The 15462-nt window shown below is 37.1% G+C and overlaps 1 protein-coding gene across 2 annotated transcripts in view; it reads right to left on the reverse strand.

Moving 5' to 3' along the window:
• Positions 1–318: 318 nt before the first annotated feature.
• Positions 319–15462, reverse strand: part of IL17RD (interleukin 17 receptor D) — a 72984-nt gene continuing 57840 nt past the window's right edge. For both annotated transcript variants that reach the window (XM_054216517.1, XM_054216516.1), the window contains exons 5-13: positions 15195–15315; positions 14163–14207; positions 13912–14063; positions 13038–13103; positions 12428–12482; positions 11387–11497; positions 9563–9747; positions 5957–6896; positions 319–3646 (exon numbers count right to left, since the gene is read on the reverse strand). In XM_054216517.1, the coding sequence (XP_054072492.1) occupies positions 3531–3646; positions 5957–6896; positions 9563–9747; positions 11387–11497; positions 12428–12482; positions 13038–13103; positions 13912–14063; positions 14163–14207; positions 15195–15315 (1791 nt within the window). In that variant the 3' untranslated portion in view covers positions 319–3530. The remainder of the gene's footprint in view (positions 3647–5956; positions 6897–9562; positions 9748–11386; positions 11498–12427; positions 12483–13037; positions 13104–13911; positions 14064–14162; positions 14208–15194; positions 15316–15462) is intronic.

A 15462-nucleotide genomic window follows, 5' to 3' on the forward strand; every position in this document is an offset into this window, starting at 1 on the left:
TTCAAGGAGGATATAGGAAAAATAATTACATAAAATCATATTAAGACAGATTTTTAAAAAAAATAAAAATCAGACCCAGTCTGTCCAATACAGAAGTTTTAGAACATTAAAGTTTCTTACGGTTGCTTGACTATATTAAACACCCAACAAAATATCATCTCACTTCCAGATGTAGTATGAATAGCAGTTAGAGAATCTGGTTGTTTGTGTGGTGTGCGTAACTGTATTAGAAGTGTTTTGGGTAAAACAATTGGTCTCTTAAGCCAAGTCTTCTTACACTACTAAGAAAAGCCCAATGAAAGAAATGGAACAAAAAAGTTTTATTTTGATATTTAACTTCTAAATTATAGTATCATAAAAATTTTATTTCTGCAAACGTCAGCTGCATTCTATTTTCAACAGTTCATGTGTTTATGTACAGGTACAAATTATGGCAATAACTACACCTATCATTCACACGCTGAACACACTGCCATATATTGAACCTTCAGCATTCCAACATTTTTTCCACCCTCCCAGAAAATAACATTTTAAAACATCCAAACAATGTCCACACACTTGAGTCTAATAGAAATTCAAGGGATTCATTCACCAATAACATTCTGGTTAGAGTTTACTAATGCTTGAAAATAGGAGTAAGCTAACCTCTAATATGTGTATTAACATACTTGTTTTAAAACTGTTTTTTTACAAGGATTTTTGCTGTTATTCTCACTGAAGGGAAAATACAGAATTCTTGCAAATTCAGTACTACGTCCTTCCAGCATCTCAATATACACAATGTTTTGCTAATCTTTTTAAGCACTGTGGCTCTGTAAAAAAATCTGTGCTAAAATCAGATTAAGTATTACTTTTTTCAATCTTGTATATTTTATCTGTGGGCTTGTCCTACTCTAAATTTTCAACTAATTATATTCTCTTTCTTTTGAGGACATATAATATGTTGTTTCCACCTTGTGTTAAGAAGGAATGAAGTAATTCTTTTCTTCCCCCCCACCGCCCCCCGCCACGCCAACAGATTTGATTGGCATCTGCATATACCTTTTATAATTAAAAAAAAAAAAAAAACATTTGCAGGATTGTACAGCAAATTTGGAAGAAATAAAAATTAAAAGATTAATGACAAGTGAATCTTTGTGCAACTGCTATTGTCCGTTTTTGAAACTGAGCCTTCTCAGAGCTCGACACAAAAACCTAATCCGTTAAGTAATACCAGTTCTGCTACTGAACTTAACAGAACCAGGAAATCTTCCCAGTCTTTAGTCTAGCAGAAAATAACAGTATGTGAGCTGTGACTTCCCACAGGGGAAAGCAGCACTGCCCTCGCCAGCTAACTGCTCAGGAATTGCCGCCTCCTCATCTTTTGCAGCTTTGGCATTTCTAAGCACCCAAATTGTGTAACCTTTCTGCCTGTGCCTTATCAACCCAACTCTCTCTCTAGTAAAATGGCAAGAATTGCACTGAATCAAGATCCTTCACAGCTGGATTTAGTAGAGGAGCATTTACCTCTAGATATTTGACCCAGGTATTTTTCAACTTCAAAGAACAGGAAAACATGAAGAATTTTGCTTTCAGTACAGCCCAAGGCACAGCATAAAAAAAACCCCAAAACATCACTGAAGGTGCAGATGATTCACTATGTACTTAAAACTACCGAAAACTTACTTCAGTATTGCAAGTTTGAGGTTTTCCAGCTAGTGATTTTTTTTCGAATTCGCAAAACAGGAAGAGTAAGGAACATTACATGAATGCGGACGGCCCTCCGAATCTGCCAGGTACATCTAGTTGATCACAGAATTCCATATTATAATTGCAAAGCATGGCGGAGTTCTGCCATCCATGGTTACATTCAAATAATTGTTACAGCACTTTTGTGTTTCCATCTGCGACAACAATTTTGAGAGTCTTAGGTTTGGAAATTCAAGTGATTTAATATAAACTGATGCAAAAAAAAAAAAAAAAAGGCAAAAAAAGCCCCCAACACTCAGGAGCTTTAAAGCTACTCAGCCAACTCATCGCTGGTTTAATAGTTCTATCTCATGCTATTAAAATAGATAATACAATGTAACAGTCAGCAATGTCTAATTCTCATCTATCAAAACTGAGAAAATATTTGAGGTGTTTGAGTTCTCCCTTGACGTACTTCCTAAAGTAACCTCCTGTGAGTGGAATGTGAAGACAGGTTAAATGAGACAGAATCTGACTCCCTGAGCAAAACAGCCAAGGGCACATTGCCAAGGTGTCCTTGGCTATTTGCTGGTATCATGCTTATTATAATCGTGCCTAGAACTGCAGTTACACAGATGGGTTTTACTTATGAGAAGTTGCTCTTTGGAAACTGCGGGGATATTTTGGATTATGGCTCACCTACCTGGTCGCTGCAAAAGAAAGGACACGCGTGCTCTGTGTGTCTTTAGATAAACATGTCCAGTTGTAGTTTAAGCATTTTTTGTTAATATAACAGTATTAATATTATACTATCTTAATAACCAAGTAATGATAAGTATTGTGAAAAATAACTGTGAAATAACTGATAGGCTTTTGTCTACTGGTTGGCTCAAAACAAAGCAAAGAATTCATGCCTGTTCACTGCTTCTCTTCACTTGTTTTACCCCAGATGATTTTTGTAGCAGCATGGCCTTGAAAGATAATATTAAATCCCCCATAAAGCATACTCATTTCATGGCTGAACCAAACCAGAACGATGTCTGAAATACAAAATTTGGTCTTCCTTCCCCCATCTCTTTAAAGTGTTCTTTATATTAGCGCTTCCAGGAAGAAAACAGGAAACTCAGTTTCCAAGGTACCACTCAGCATATGCAGGATCTATATTTTTGTCTGTTATGAAAATGATACTTCAGAGTCGGTACAGTCCTATTCCTGAGTCATCATAGCCAGACTGTGGGGAAGAGATAGAAGAACCATACAGAAGAGGGAGATATGCACTTATCTGAAATTAAATACTGAAACATATTAACATTTGGGGGAGGAGACTGCGAGGAAAGGAGCTCAAACGTTTCTAAAAGAAAATTATTTCTTCTGATGGGGAATTGCTTGATCTCACCTTCGGCATTTTATCTTGCTTCTGAAAAAAATCCTGCTCTTATTCACTACAACACTCCTGCCATCAAGTACGTCAGCACTTAAAACTAGAGGCTGGACTACAAAACTTACTAAGACTTAACGTTCCAAGCTATTTTATGTCCAGTTGCAAGATTATTTCTAGCAAAAAAATATGTCAATTTTGATTATGGCATCTGTAAACAGTGTGATATCATGACATTTAAATTAGTAATAATTCTGAATATATTCCCATCTGTTTTTCAATGCTGCGTTTTTCAAATCATGAAAGACTTTATACAGACCAAAAGATTCGAGTTTACTGGCCATAAAAAACGCCTTAGGAATAACAGATCTTCTTCAGGGAGTACTTGTTCCTTCAAGCAGATTTAGTGCTGAGACAGTGTGGTAGTTAAAGCACAAACAGAGGCTGTTGATAAAGTGGCAATGCATAACAATGTTGTCATGTATTATAAAGGAGCAATTGCCTGCAGTTCGTCAGTGTGGATATGGCAGTGAAGTTCTGCTTTACATATTCCAGGCACTAAGAATTTTGTAGCAGTGATTACAGGAGGTTCTTCTTCCCCTATAAAAGGAAAAGAAAAAGTGAGGTTCGTTAATTGAAACACTGATTTTGTATTTGGCCAACATTTTAGAAACACTGCAAAGAAAACTTCTAAAAACCCTCTGGATCATAATGCCATACATTCATGAGGCTGAAATACCATGCTCAGCGACTCCTTATCTAAAGAATTAATACAAATTTTCTCCCCAGGCAGGGCTTCTTAGAGAAGACCTTATCCTGAATGGACCTAGTAAAGGTTTGGTTGTTGCTACTTCCTCAAAATTAAACTGGTTTGAACTTCAGTTGATGATGCCCAATATGATGATCTCTTTGAGAATCTTTTCTTTGCAGATCAGCAGTCTGCACATGAACTGCACTGAAAGATAGAAATAATTACAAATTATGTGACTTACGATTTTAATTCAAAAGATTAAATCAAAGAAGAAAAATTAAAATTAAGATTAAATTAAAGAAGAAAGGAAAGATCTACCTTAAGATGCTAAATGACGGAGCTGTTCACTTCTGTTCTGACCAAGTAATGGATAAAAAAAATAGCCAGAACAGAAATAGTACTGTGAATTCAAAGTAATAATTTGGAAACGTCCAACACTCAGAACAAGAATAAAAGCTAAAAAATTCTATCGTCTCCTCTCGTTATTAGGCATATAAATATTAGGGCTATAAATATTTTGCATGTCTGGGACAGTAAAAAGATTTAACGGGTTTCACTCTAATAGGCAGATGATGCTCAGTTCTAGATACTGTCTCATTTGTACCTGTACCTCATTAGGACCCTGGTTTGGCTGAGGGAGGGTTTGAGCGAGAGTCGGTCCGCGTGGTGCTTTTGGACAGGGACAGAGAATGGGAAAACGGCAGAAATTACAACGGTTCCTTAAGATGCTGGAACATCAGTGTTAAGATCCAACTCCACCAGCTAGTACTATAATGTTTAACCTCTATAGCTGAAATGTGTTAACAAGTAGGTATGTGACTTGAGTATTAATTACTGGAAAGACTGCCTCTTTCTTCCAGTGACTCCTTGGCAGCTGGGATACCCAGCTGACAGCTCCGTGATTGAATCGGGAGGGGCATACTGGTAAAGCATTCTTACAGAGAGGCCATAAATTTTAAACTAGCATCCTACTTTCATCTAACACTAGAACCTTTACAGATATCATCTGTAATTTTTCCCCACAAATGTGAGAAAAGGCTATGTTGGCAGGAAACTAAAAAATATAATATTAATTTTGAAACAGAGTATTTGTGGCTTACGCAATTAAATCAGTAAATCTGTATTTTTTCCACCTGAAAAGTTCTCAGGTTTTAGTTATTTTGTCCTATAGACTATCTAGCCTATAAATACAGATGGTGTATCTGTAAATCAACACCTGTATTATCTCCCCCAACATAATTCTGGCATCAAACATTAGTTATGAATTATATGAATAATAATAAAAAATAATCCATTTAGCCAAGAGAAAAGTCTAACAAATGAGCTCACTGTCAGCATTCATTCAAGAAAGCAGAACAGCTTACCACCATCAAAGTGCAATATTCACCTGTTGTAGCTGCTTAAGGAAAATCTCAGCAAATAGCCGTTTTATCCTATGAATACAATTGCTGGAACATTCCACACTGATGTAGTTGTGATGCCAGTTCAATGTACTGTAACTAGTAAGGTCGGATCAGCTTTTTATATAGCCTGAGGCAATATTTACTCCTTCTAACTGTAGGCATCTAAGCTGGGTATCTATTTCACAAAGTGTCTTCTAAGCATTTCAATTCTTCAGCTGAAACCCGTTTGTTCATTCCTCCCAGCCCCATATCCAATGAGAAGCCTAATGTCATTCTGAAACTTGAGTATAGCCGAGTATAGACACAGTATAGACTATATCCCTAAAGCTTCTAGTATGCGCTGGAGCAAAATCGGATGGCAGTTTTAGATTTATGACCATTCTGCAAGAATGTTTCACCATATCACCCTCTTGATTAAACGACACAGCTGTCAGCCAAGTATCCCAGCTGCCAAGGAGTCCCTGGAAGAAAGAAACAGTCTCTCCAATAATAGGTCAATTAATAGCAAGTGACTTTATTAATAGAATTTTAGTGAAATCTTACTTAGCTAGGGACCCCCCCCCAAACAATAAGTTAAGGAAAAGATTCATTTTTCTGAAGTTACTGAAGCCTATCTTTTTTACCACCTTTATACAATGCTTACCTTCCTCTGCAGCCTTCTATATGGCTCCTAACATATTATCTTCAGTATTTTGAGATGGTAGAAATATGCTCACAATAACTGAATATAATTTTTAAAACACCGCTGTATCTTACCTAAACCCGATGATGAAGAAACACTTCCTGTAATGGAAGATGTTTCCATTTGGTCTGTCAATAGTCCTTCCATTAAAGGTAAAGATAATTCAGATGAGGGAACAGACGAATCATAGATTCCAGAATCTCGAGGCATATCTTTAAGATTTGAAGCTTTAACGACATGTAACAACGGCTGAAGAACAGAGCTGCCACCACCTTGAATGTCCTGAGTTTCTGTATCTTCTCCAAGGTTTAAGTGCTGAATTATACAGTGAGAGTCTGAATTCCCAGCCGAAATAATATTTACATCTGTTTTCAGGTAAAAATCGCCGTCTGTCACCTGTTTATTCACTAAGTCATTTAAAACCAAGCCAGAATCAAATTTTTCCATGACAGGCTCCGAGTAATGTAAAGAAGGTGGAGGGAAGGGAATAAATTGTTTCTCAAACCAATCTGGTTCCTGATCAATGAACTGATGCATATTGCAAATGGCAACATAAAGGGACCTCCCAGATTTGCTCCTGAAATAATTCCTTTTACTAACGTTAACAGGAAACGCCTCTGAATCCTGTACACTAAGATCTCTGGAGTGTAAATGTGAATACAGCTGAGGAAGATTGTCCATGAGTTTGTATTTTGTACTTAGATCCAGAATACCAGGGATGTCTCCTTCACAGGAGTAATCAAAGTAGACGGCAATGAACTTGCAGAGGTCATTTGAATTCTGCTTTGCTTGACGAAGCTTCTCTGCAACAGTTAACACAGCAAACAGAAAGAGTTCTCCTTTCCCTGCATCTTTGGTTACCCCTCTGTGTTTCCAGTTCTTTTTTTCCACGAAGTATTTCATTCCCTTGGAACACACAATGATGATAAACTGGGACTCGTTTATTTTTTTTATAAGCCACTCTTTCTGACCTTCTTTACAAATTTTTAGATCTTCCCACAAATCTAGAGCCACCTGGAAAAGAAAAGAACGTTCTGGTTGATATTCATTATTAGAATATTAAATATATTTGCTAATAAAATATAAATGAGTTACACTCAGTGAGTCAGCTTGCATTTACGCAGCAATTGAGAATCAATGATGAGTTTAACTATAGCTTGTTCCTGATGCAAATACAAGCTGTTTTCAAAGAGTAATAATTAACATAGTCTTGACAGTGGACAAAGCGGAATCAGTGCCATTAACCATGTCAGTAGTTATTCACCAAAATAAGCACGGCCTCATATTCACTCTAAACTTCGCTTGTGGGCTGAATATTTCGCTGGGCTAAGAACGTGGGTGAACTGCTAAGATAAAAAGGAAAACCTTCCAGCCTTTTTTTTTTAAAAAAAACCAAGAATGCTAGTTACTATATAAACCCATTTTGCTGCTTATTTATTAAAGAAAAACATACTTAATTATACTTGTGTTACCTATAAATTTATGGAATCAACAGGTAAGAGTGCAAAGCCAAGCAGCTGAATGTAAACTGGGTAGTTCCTTAAAAAATAAAACCACTATGGATTGGTACGTAGCAATATTTCTTGGGGAATAAAAAGAACATAGAAGATGTGGTTGGACGAAGTAAATTACTATTGACTTATCTGATCAAATTAGAGATCACCAATCTACAATAAACAATGTGTTGTGCCTGCCTCAAACAATTTAACCGTTGTATATGTGGGTCCAGAATGTGCTGAATGTAATGGAAATCCATATTCATTTATCATCGTTTGCATACTAATGATGTCTGATGCCAAGAATTTTCATATCTAGATACAAACATGATTAGTGCCTATAACACCCAGTCCTTTCAGTCAGGATGCAAAACAGCAGCAGCTTATCTCTGGTAAGAAAGCTCTGAAAATTTTATCATCGTAAGAGTTGTTTTATTTTGTACTTTTTCTTAACATTCTACGTGGTCTGAAATGCCTGTGTACGCCAAAATGAAGGACAGACCACTTTATCTCATGAAAGAAAGAACGAGCAGTAGAGTAACTGAAAAAAATAGATGCAAAAAACTTCCATAATAGACACACATCAAAAGCACTCATAAAGCATTTTTCCAGAGAACAAAGTATTTTTGCTCTGCTATATCACCCATAACAGAGTGGAAAACCTTGCCATGTCAGAAGACAGCAGGCAGGTGGATGCCTAGAACACAAGGACTCATGAAAACTGTTACCACAGTGTCAGCTACAGGAAGCAAGTGATCACGCCTGAAGTGCTCGGGCAGCCGGACCAGAGCATCACTGTAGGTCTCTCCCAACTGAACTGTTCTATTCTAGGTATGGGGAAGAGAAGGCGTTTTACAGCTCCTCGGGAGATACGCCGATAAGGGTACAATGCAGGTAAGTTTTCTTTTGTGTCTGTTCTTGTTTCTGTTCTTCAAAATACTGCCTGATCTGCTATCTGAGAGAAAGGAATTTTAATGTGGTCAAGTTATTATTTTAAATGGCTATTAAATGCCATGGGTTTTGTTCTTTATGAGAAAATATTCCAATCTCATAAGAAAAATCCTTGTGCAACTGTTCCATTATGCATGGAGCACCACTTTTTATATTAAACTCCACAGCTTTAATAACAACACATATTACTTCTGTATGTAGATGCTATCAGTATTTTGTCATACAAATCTTAAAAGATGCCTGATCCCATATGTTGCATGGTACATAGTTATAGCAGTAACAGCTCACCTTAGCACTATTCCAAAGAGGTACGGCGTAGCAGGGCTAAAGTACATCTCTAAAAAGGGGATTCAAATAAGTTACTTATAAAACACCTCACCTGAACCATTTTAAACATGAATAAATTGTGAATAACCCCTCCAAACATGTGAGGCATCCATCACGCTACCATGTTTGGCCAGTAGAGGTCAGGCGTGCTCCGTGGTTGAAAAACCAGTTCCCCTTCACTCTTCAAATCCCAGTGGCAGGATTAAAATGCAGCAAAAATAAGACTCACAACTGTCTTGCCTTTTTGCAGTTGAAAAGTGAAAGACTGGCCACATATTGATTATATTTCACAAAGCAGTCTGAACTTCTAAGCCTAGTCATTCAAAGTAACAATTTGAATGTCTTTCTCGTAGCTTTAAATCAAAAACAAGAATAAGACATGCTGATTTTACAGCATTAATGGAACAGAAGGGAAGTAAAAAAAAAAAAAAAATCAATAAAAATTAATACATAGTGTCAAAAGTTAATCCTAATTACACAGATTTTTCTCTCTGAGTAGGAGTTTTAATAGATTCTGCTACTTTGAAATTCCAATATAGAACCTATTTTAGGAATACTGAAGTATATCCGGTAGACACCAATACCCATTTGTGGCTGCCAACTATAAAGATGCAAGACCTACTAAACAGAAAAAGACGTTAATATGAAACAAGCTAAACACAGCTGAATGAAAGTTCTGGAATCAATGTGGTACACCTTTTCCACTACTCTCTTTTTTCACACGGGCTATGATCTGTTCTTTTCCCTAAGTAAAGAAAATCTCTATAGCCAATATTTAGAAGGATAACTAAAGTTCTCTCTGTGGAAAAGAGAGATTGAAATAACTCATTTTCAAGCACATATTATGAGTTTTGGGGGTGCTGTTTCAGTTAAGGAAACCATTTACAGAAGAAACGTTGAGTTTACCTCACAGCCGCAGAAGTCCTGAAGAAAATAAGCGAAGCATTGGATGACGTTAATGTGTTTCTGGCAATCTTTATTGGAATAGCAGATGAACACTTTTGGCCGGGGACGAAGTCGTTCCACATGGAGACCTGCAGCATATGCTGAAGATTCTGAGCTCTCCTCATCTAGATGGGAATATATATTTTCTAAATTGGAAGAGAGAAAGAGAGTTCACACTATAAAGCTTGGTTTTATTTTTTTTAAACTTTCATAGGCTCATTACTACTGCATGTAGAAATGGCTTTTTTTCAAAAGATATTTCTGTCCTTTCCAGCCTGAAAAAGAAAAGTTGTATGTGCTCTATTTATCCAGCTTAGGAGTTGCTACGTACGTGGAACACACTTGGAAAGTGAAATGTGCCGTTATTGCCGTACAGCTCAGAAAACTTAAGGCTTATTTTATAAACAGACTGAGGCTGTTTCACCTCTATCCAGTTTCAACAGTCGTCATCTCTCTGTTCAAATATTATAAGCCTTAAAGATGTATCATCATCAAGAGTTTGCTGTATAACAGTGTTTTGTTTTTTAAAACAAACACACACACACAACACAAGCCACGTAAGAATATTAAACTCCAGGTACACAGATGCCTTCAGAATATCATACAGTATCTCTCTGGTACACATACACACACACACAGAGCCACGTCTGGATGTTAATTTGACATTAATTTGAATTAAGATATGATTAATTTAAATCAAAATAGCTGTTAGCGTTTCTCTCCTTGTATAGATGCTTTTATGCTGCAACATAAAAGTCTGGTCTTATGCCAGACATTCAATCTAGTCCTACAGCTGATAAGCTAATTTGGAATAAAGCATGAGTATTTCAAAATACAAATATCCATCTAGGGATTTAATTTAGGACAATTCATCAGGAACAACTGTCTGTACACAAATCCTTTGTGATTTGTCTGGGTTTTTTTTGTTGGAACTGTACTAGCTGTGAGCAAAGGGATAGCTACAGGAGACCAGAAGGTAAAAGGATTTAACCCAGATGGCATATAGCACTTGCAGTGTACTTCTGTGCCAAAATGCAGATGGATAACACAGGTATGTGAGGTTTGGGGATGTAATCTCTTTTTCCATATTCATGAAACCGCATGATTCCCTAGATTCTACAAAAAAAGCCAACTGATTTTTAACATCTCAATGTATCAAGTATTGCTTGCCAGCTCCTGGACACAGAGGAGAGGGAAGTCAGCAAAGAGGGATGGAATCTAATTTAGAGAAACATCTGCAAGTAGTCTTAGAAAGTAGATTTAGGAAGATGGCTTAGGATGAAGTGTAAAGGCAACTTCCAGGAAAGCGAGCAAATCTGGAATAACAGATACAGGTAGTATTCCAGACAGTGCTGAGAGCCGGGTTTACTGGGTTTACTTTCCTTCTGGTTTAAAATAAACATGAATTAGATATTTCTGAATGAAATAAGGGAATGTTTAAAATACATCAATTTACAGATCTGTTTGTATTCTGCATGGTCATGGAGTACTTTTACAAATAAAAAGAAACCCAAACCCAAAAATATTTCCCAATGGCAATTTTGTTCTCTCCTTTCTACAGTGAAGTCTTGATTTGTGATACAGTACTTTCTATGGCAACAAAAACCATCAATTTGGTACAAGTTTCAACACACACAAAAGCAGCGGGGAGGAAGGAGAAAGAAGCAGAAAAGTAAAGAAAGCTCTTCAGATAAAGGCATTTCTGGAATCAACCTACCAGTTAAGACATTTTTGGTTGCAAAAGGGCATCGTTACATGGAACTTACATTGAATAAGCCGTCTTACCTTGCTGTTTCTTGCGGCACATCACAGTGAAAAGCGTTGCAAATGCTGAAATGACAACTAAAGGGACTGTAATGGCAATAGCTCTTATCGGTCCAGCCCACGGAGAATGTACTTCAAAAAATAAAACAGAATTAGCCATACGCAAATAAGCTATATGATAATTATCTACTCAAATCTTCGCACTGGGAACGTAAAACTGCTGCAGTACGCTATTATCAGGTAATTCTCAAATATTCAGCAGAACCAAACATCATCTTCTGCTCCATTTTAAATAGGTTTAATGCTGATGGTCCCCATCACCACGGCATCAGAGAGACTAAAGTACAAATGCTGCATGCCAACTCAAACCTCCCCCCACGGGAAAAACTTTGCCGAAGATATGCAACAGTCATTCGGACCCCACAGATTTTTGTTCCCGGGTGCTGAACTAGCCCTGAGAACTGCCTTCTGCACAGATTACCTTTAGCAATGAGCATTAGGATGCAGTCCATTTTGCCCATTGCCTTCATCCGCAGCTATGTTTTGTGTCTGCAGTTACATTCTGCAGTCCCTATTTCGCTTCTCAACAACTGGTGTGACACGCAGACACGCTAAGCGTTCACCTGCCAGGCTTTCCAGAGCGCCTGACAGGATTTCAGGGCTGAAGTACACAGGCGGGGAACGTGTTTACGCTGCTCTCACAGCTTCGTTACGTTATTTCCACACTACTGCATGCATCAGTGGTATGCAATTAACATTACAGACTATGATTCTTCATATCCATATATATAGAAAAAGTGACTTTCCCACAAATATTTCCAATGATATATTGAAGCAACCTGTATTAAATATAAATGTACAGAGACGCAGATGTGTATGTACAAGTGTGTGTGTCTACTCATTTTATTAGGCGAAAAAAAATATCACAGCACAATTGCCTCAGTAGTCTTGATTATGGCAAACAGACAGAGGTTAAATTGAGATTTATTTCCAACATAATTAAAACTGAATCTAAATTAATAAGGTAAATACTGTACACTGTTTAAAAAACAAAATTCATACCTGGTTTTAGCGCATAGTGCATTGTTTTCCTTGTTGTATTAGTGTCATCAACCAGCTTTGAAAAGTAAAAGTGGGATTTTATTTTGTGGAAATTTAATTTTATTTATTTTCTGCAATATGTAAACAAATATAACAGCTTTCATGAACAAATGTGAAGAAACTTACTGCTCAAAAAGTTAAAATTACAGAGCACCACAAAGCAGTAATTAGTGAAATCATTTGTCTTTATGGTACATAGTTTAATATTGTAATATTAACTTTCAGAGTTCACATACTGTCATCATCAAGAGAAATACACAGCTTTAAGTATAGTGAAAAATGACTAAACTACAGAATTCCGTTTAAAAAAAAGTAAAATCAAAGTCCAAGAATTATGCAGGCCCACAGCTGTACTTCAAGGCACAGGTGAAACTGCTACGTGCTCAGGGAAGCAAAGGTACGGAAAGGTCAAGAATAATCTGCCTAAAAACCTTCACTTGCCCAAGGTACCTCAGTGGGGATGCCTGAAATCCAATCTTACCAGTGTGACTTGAAATACTTTAATTTCAGTTAATTTATCCATCAACAAACTCACTTAGCTGTTGTACGAATGACTATTTATAAATATTACCTCAATTATGTAATCCCCTGGAGATACATTCTGAAGAATACAACTTGTGGTATCTGTGTTTTGCTCCTATATCAAAGAAAGACAGTACTTTGCAAGCCATTCATACACTTAAAAAAAAACAAATAAAAAAATACATTCGCCTTTATTTAGAAATATACAGTGCCCTCCCGTATTAAGACCCCTTAAACCAGTAAAACTAAGTCTCTCCACTCAAATATAAAAGGACTACAGTCCTCTGCCTGCAGAACTACAATATGATGAATTATCAAAAAAAAACCTTAAAAGTTTGGCCTAATACATAAACTCTGCATTATGCCCTGAAGCTCCCTAGCTTTCAGAGATTTAGGATGAAAGACTGACCGGTGAGAACAAACTTGCCACTGAATACTAACCAAAGCTAACGAAAATCATACAGCAAATCGCAGCTCCCACCAGATGACCTACGAACACAGCTGTACAAAATCAGAGAGAACCTAATTCCACGCACACACTAAAACGAGAGCTATCTTGTGGCGCTACCTCAGATGGGTAACCCACAAAGCGGTCAACTTTGGTGCAAAGGTGAAAGAAGAAAGTAGGAAATAATATGTATAACAAACATAATAAAACTGCAGCTTGAAGTACTAATTAGTTTAGGGTCTTAAAGAGAGAGAACAGTCTCTTCCCATTTGCTTATACAACCCAGCTCCCGTGGAGCCCTCAAGCCTGGTTTTGACTGGTGAGCGCTTTACATAAATAGTACTAAATAGTTTAAAAATTTTAAAACTGATAGTCTTCTACATTATATTAAGTTTTTAAAGTTTCTATAAAACCACAGAACATCTGATGTTAATAGGTTTTGTGCTTTTAAGAGTTGCAAAACTCAGCGACGCACCTGTTTGCAGGTCTTTTGCTTAAATGGCCCTTCATGCTTAAGTTTGTAGTGAAGGAAGTAGTACCTAAACCCAAAGTTGTGAGGTGCGTGATCAAAGGACACTTGCATGTTAAATCCCTGCTGGGTAACATTCAGATTCCTCGGCTTCCAGTCTGTCAGAGAAGATACTCGTGAATTGGAAAAAAGTGACTCTTCAAGTACAGTAACTTTTTGTAAGATGAAGATACAGCAAATATTACATCTTTACTTACAGGGTTTGCAGACAAGGTTTTCTGGCTGTAGCAACAATTCACATGCTACAGATAAACATAAACATTATTAATGATACAGTATCAAAATGCCACGCTATTTAAACACAAAGAGAATGAGGGCAAAAGAAGGGAGTTTACCATTTTGAAGACAAAACCCCCATTTCTTTCCCAGTCTCCCAGCCTGGAGTAAATTTGTTCTAAATTCAAGTCCCTTCTCATCTTTATATAAGAAACACAGGTTTGTTAATTTGAAAATAGCATTCCTTAGTGAGGCAAAAGGGATAACGCAAGGCACAGCACAGCAGGAGAGGAAGCTGAAACTAGCCTGAAATACATTTACTCGGAGTAAGTAAGTACGCTGAGCACTATTACAAAGACAACGTTAATGCAGTCCGCATCAACAGACAGACTTGAAAATATTTTAACAAGTTTTATAGGGCAAAAACAGCTAAGGAGGACAAATATCAACATTTCACCCCAGAGAGTACTTGCAGTTTCTCATCATACTATTTAAGCACTGAGGAGCTTATTCAAGTTTCTTGCCTTTAACTCCAATGAGAATTGCTATGTAATTTTGAGAAATTCAACTTGAGTTGTTGCTATCCAATTGCACACGTACTCATCCATCTCTATCTCTAGATCTGGTTTTGAAACTGTGATCTCAAAACCAAAAGCAACCTGAGCTTCTTCACAATGTCCAGAGAGAAGGAGCAAACCATCTTCCCGCGTCAAATGTTCCCAAGAACCAGGGGAGTAACCCTGCTGCAGGCAAACCTGAGCCCGTCTCAGGCCTAGCTGAGATTTTCTTCTGCTTGTTGCCCAACACCACAGATTGATCTGTGGCATCCAAATTCTTTCCACTTAACACCCAGATCTTCCTTCAAAGACTATGTCAGTAATTATCTTAACTCAGACTCATCGAACATCACCTACTACATTCCTTTATTGGAAAAACTAAAAAGCCAGGCGGGGGGCGGGGGCAGCCATTGGTGGAGAGATGATATGCAATACTATCTTGTATGCAATACTTACGTCTAGTTCGGAAGAAAAACGGGTGATAATTACTCTCATTTTTAATGGAAGGAAAAGGAACAATCTTTACAAAGTAATCTGTTTCAAACTTCAGATTTACAAAGGGCTGGGATTCCATTCCCTACAAAAAGACAAGATTGCAATATATTTTAAAATCAACTGTTATAACTGAAACTATTTTTCAAAACAAGCCCACAGTTTTGCAAACATAAGCAGAAATTAATACATTAAGAATCCTTTACCTACCCCTCCGTTACACACCGACACG

The sequence above is a fragment of the Rissa tridactyla genome, chromosome 10, assembly GCF_028500815.1.
Source record: "Rissa tridactyla isolate bRisTri1 chromosome 10, bRisTri1.patW.cur.20221130, whole genome shotgun sequence".
NCBI classification, from domain to species: domain Eukaryota; kingdom Metazoa; phylum Chordata; class Aves; order Charadriiformes; family Laridae; genus Rissa; species Rissa tridactyla.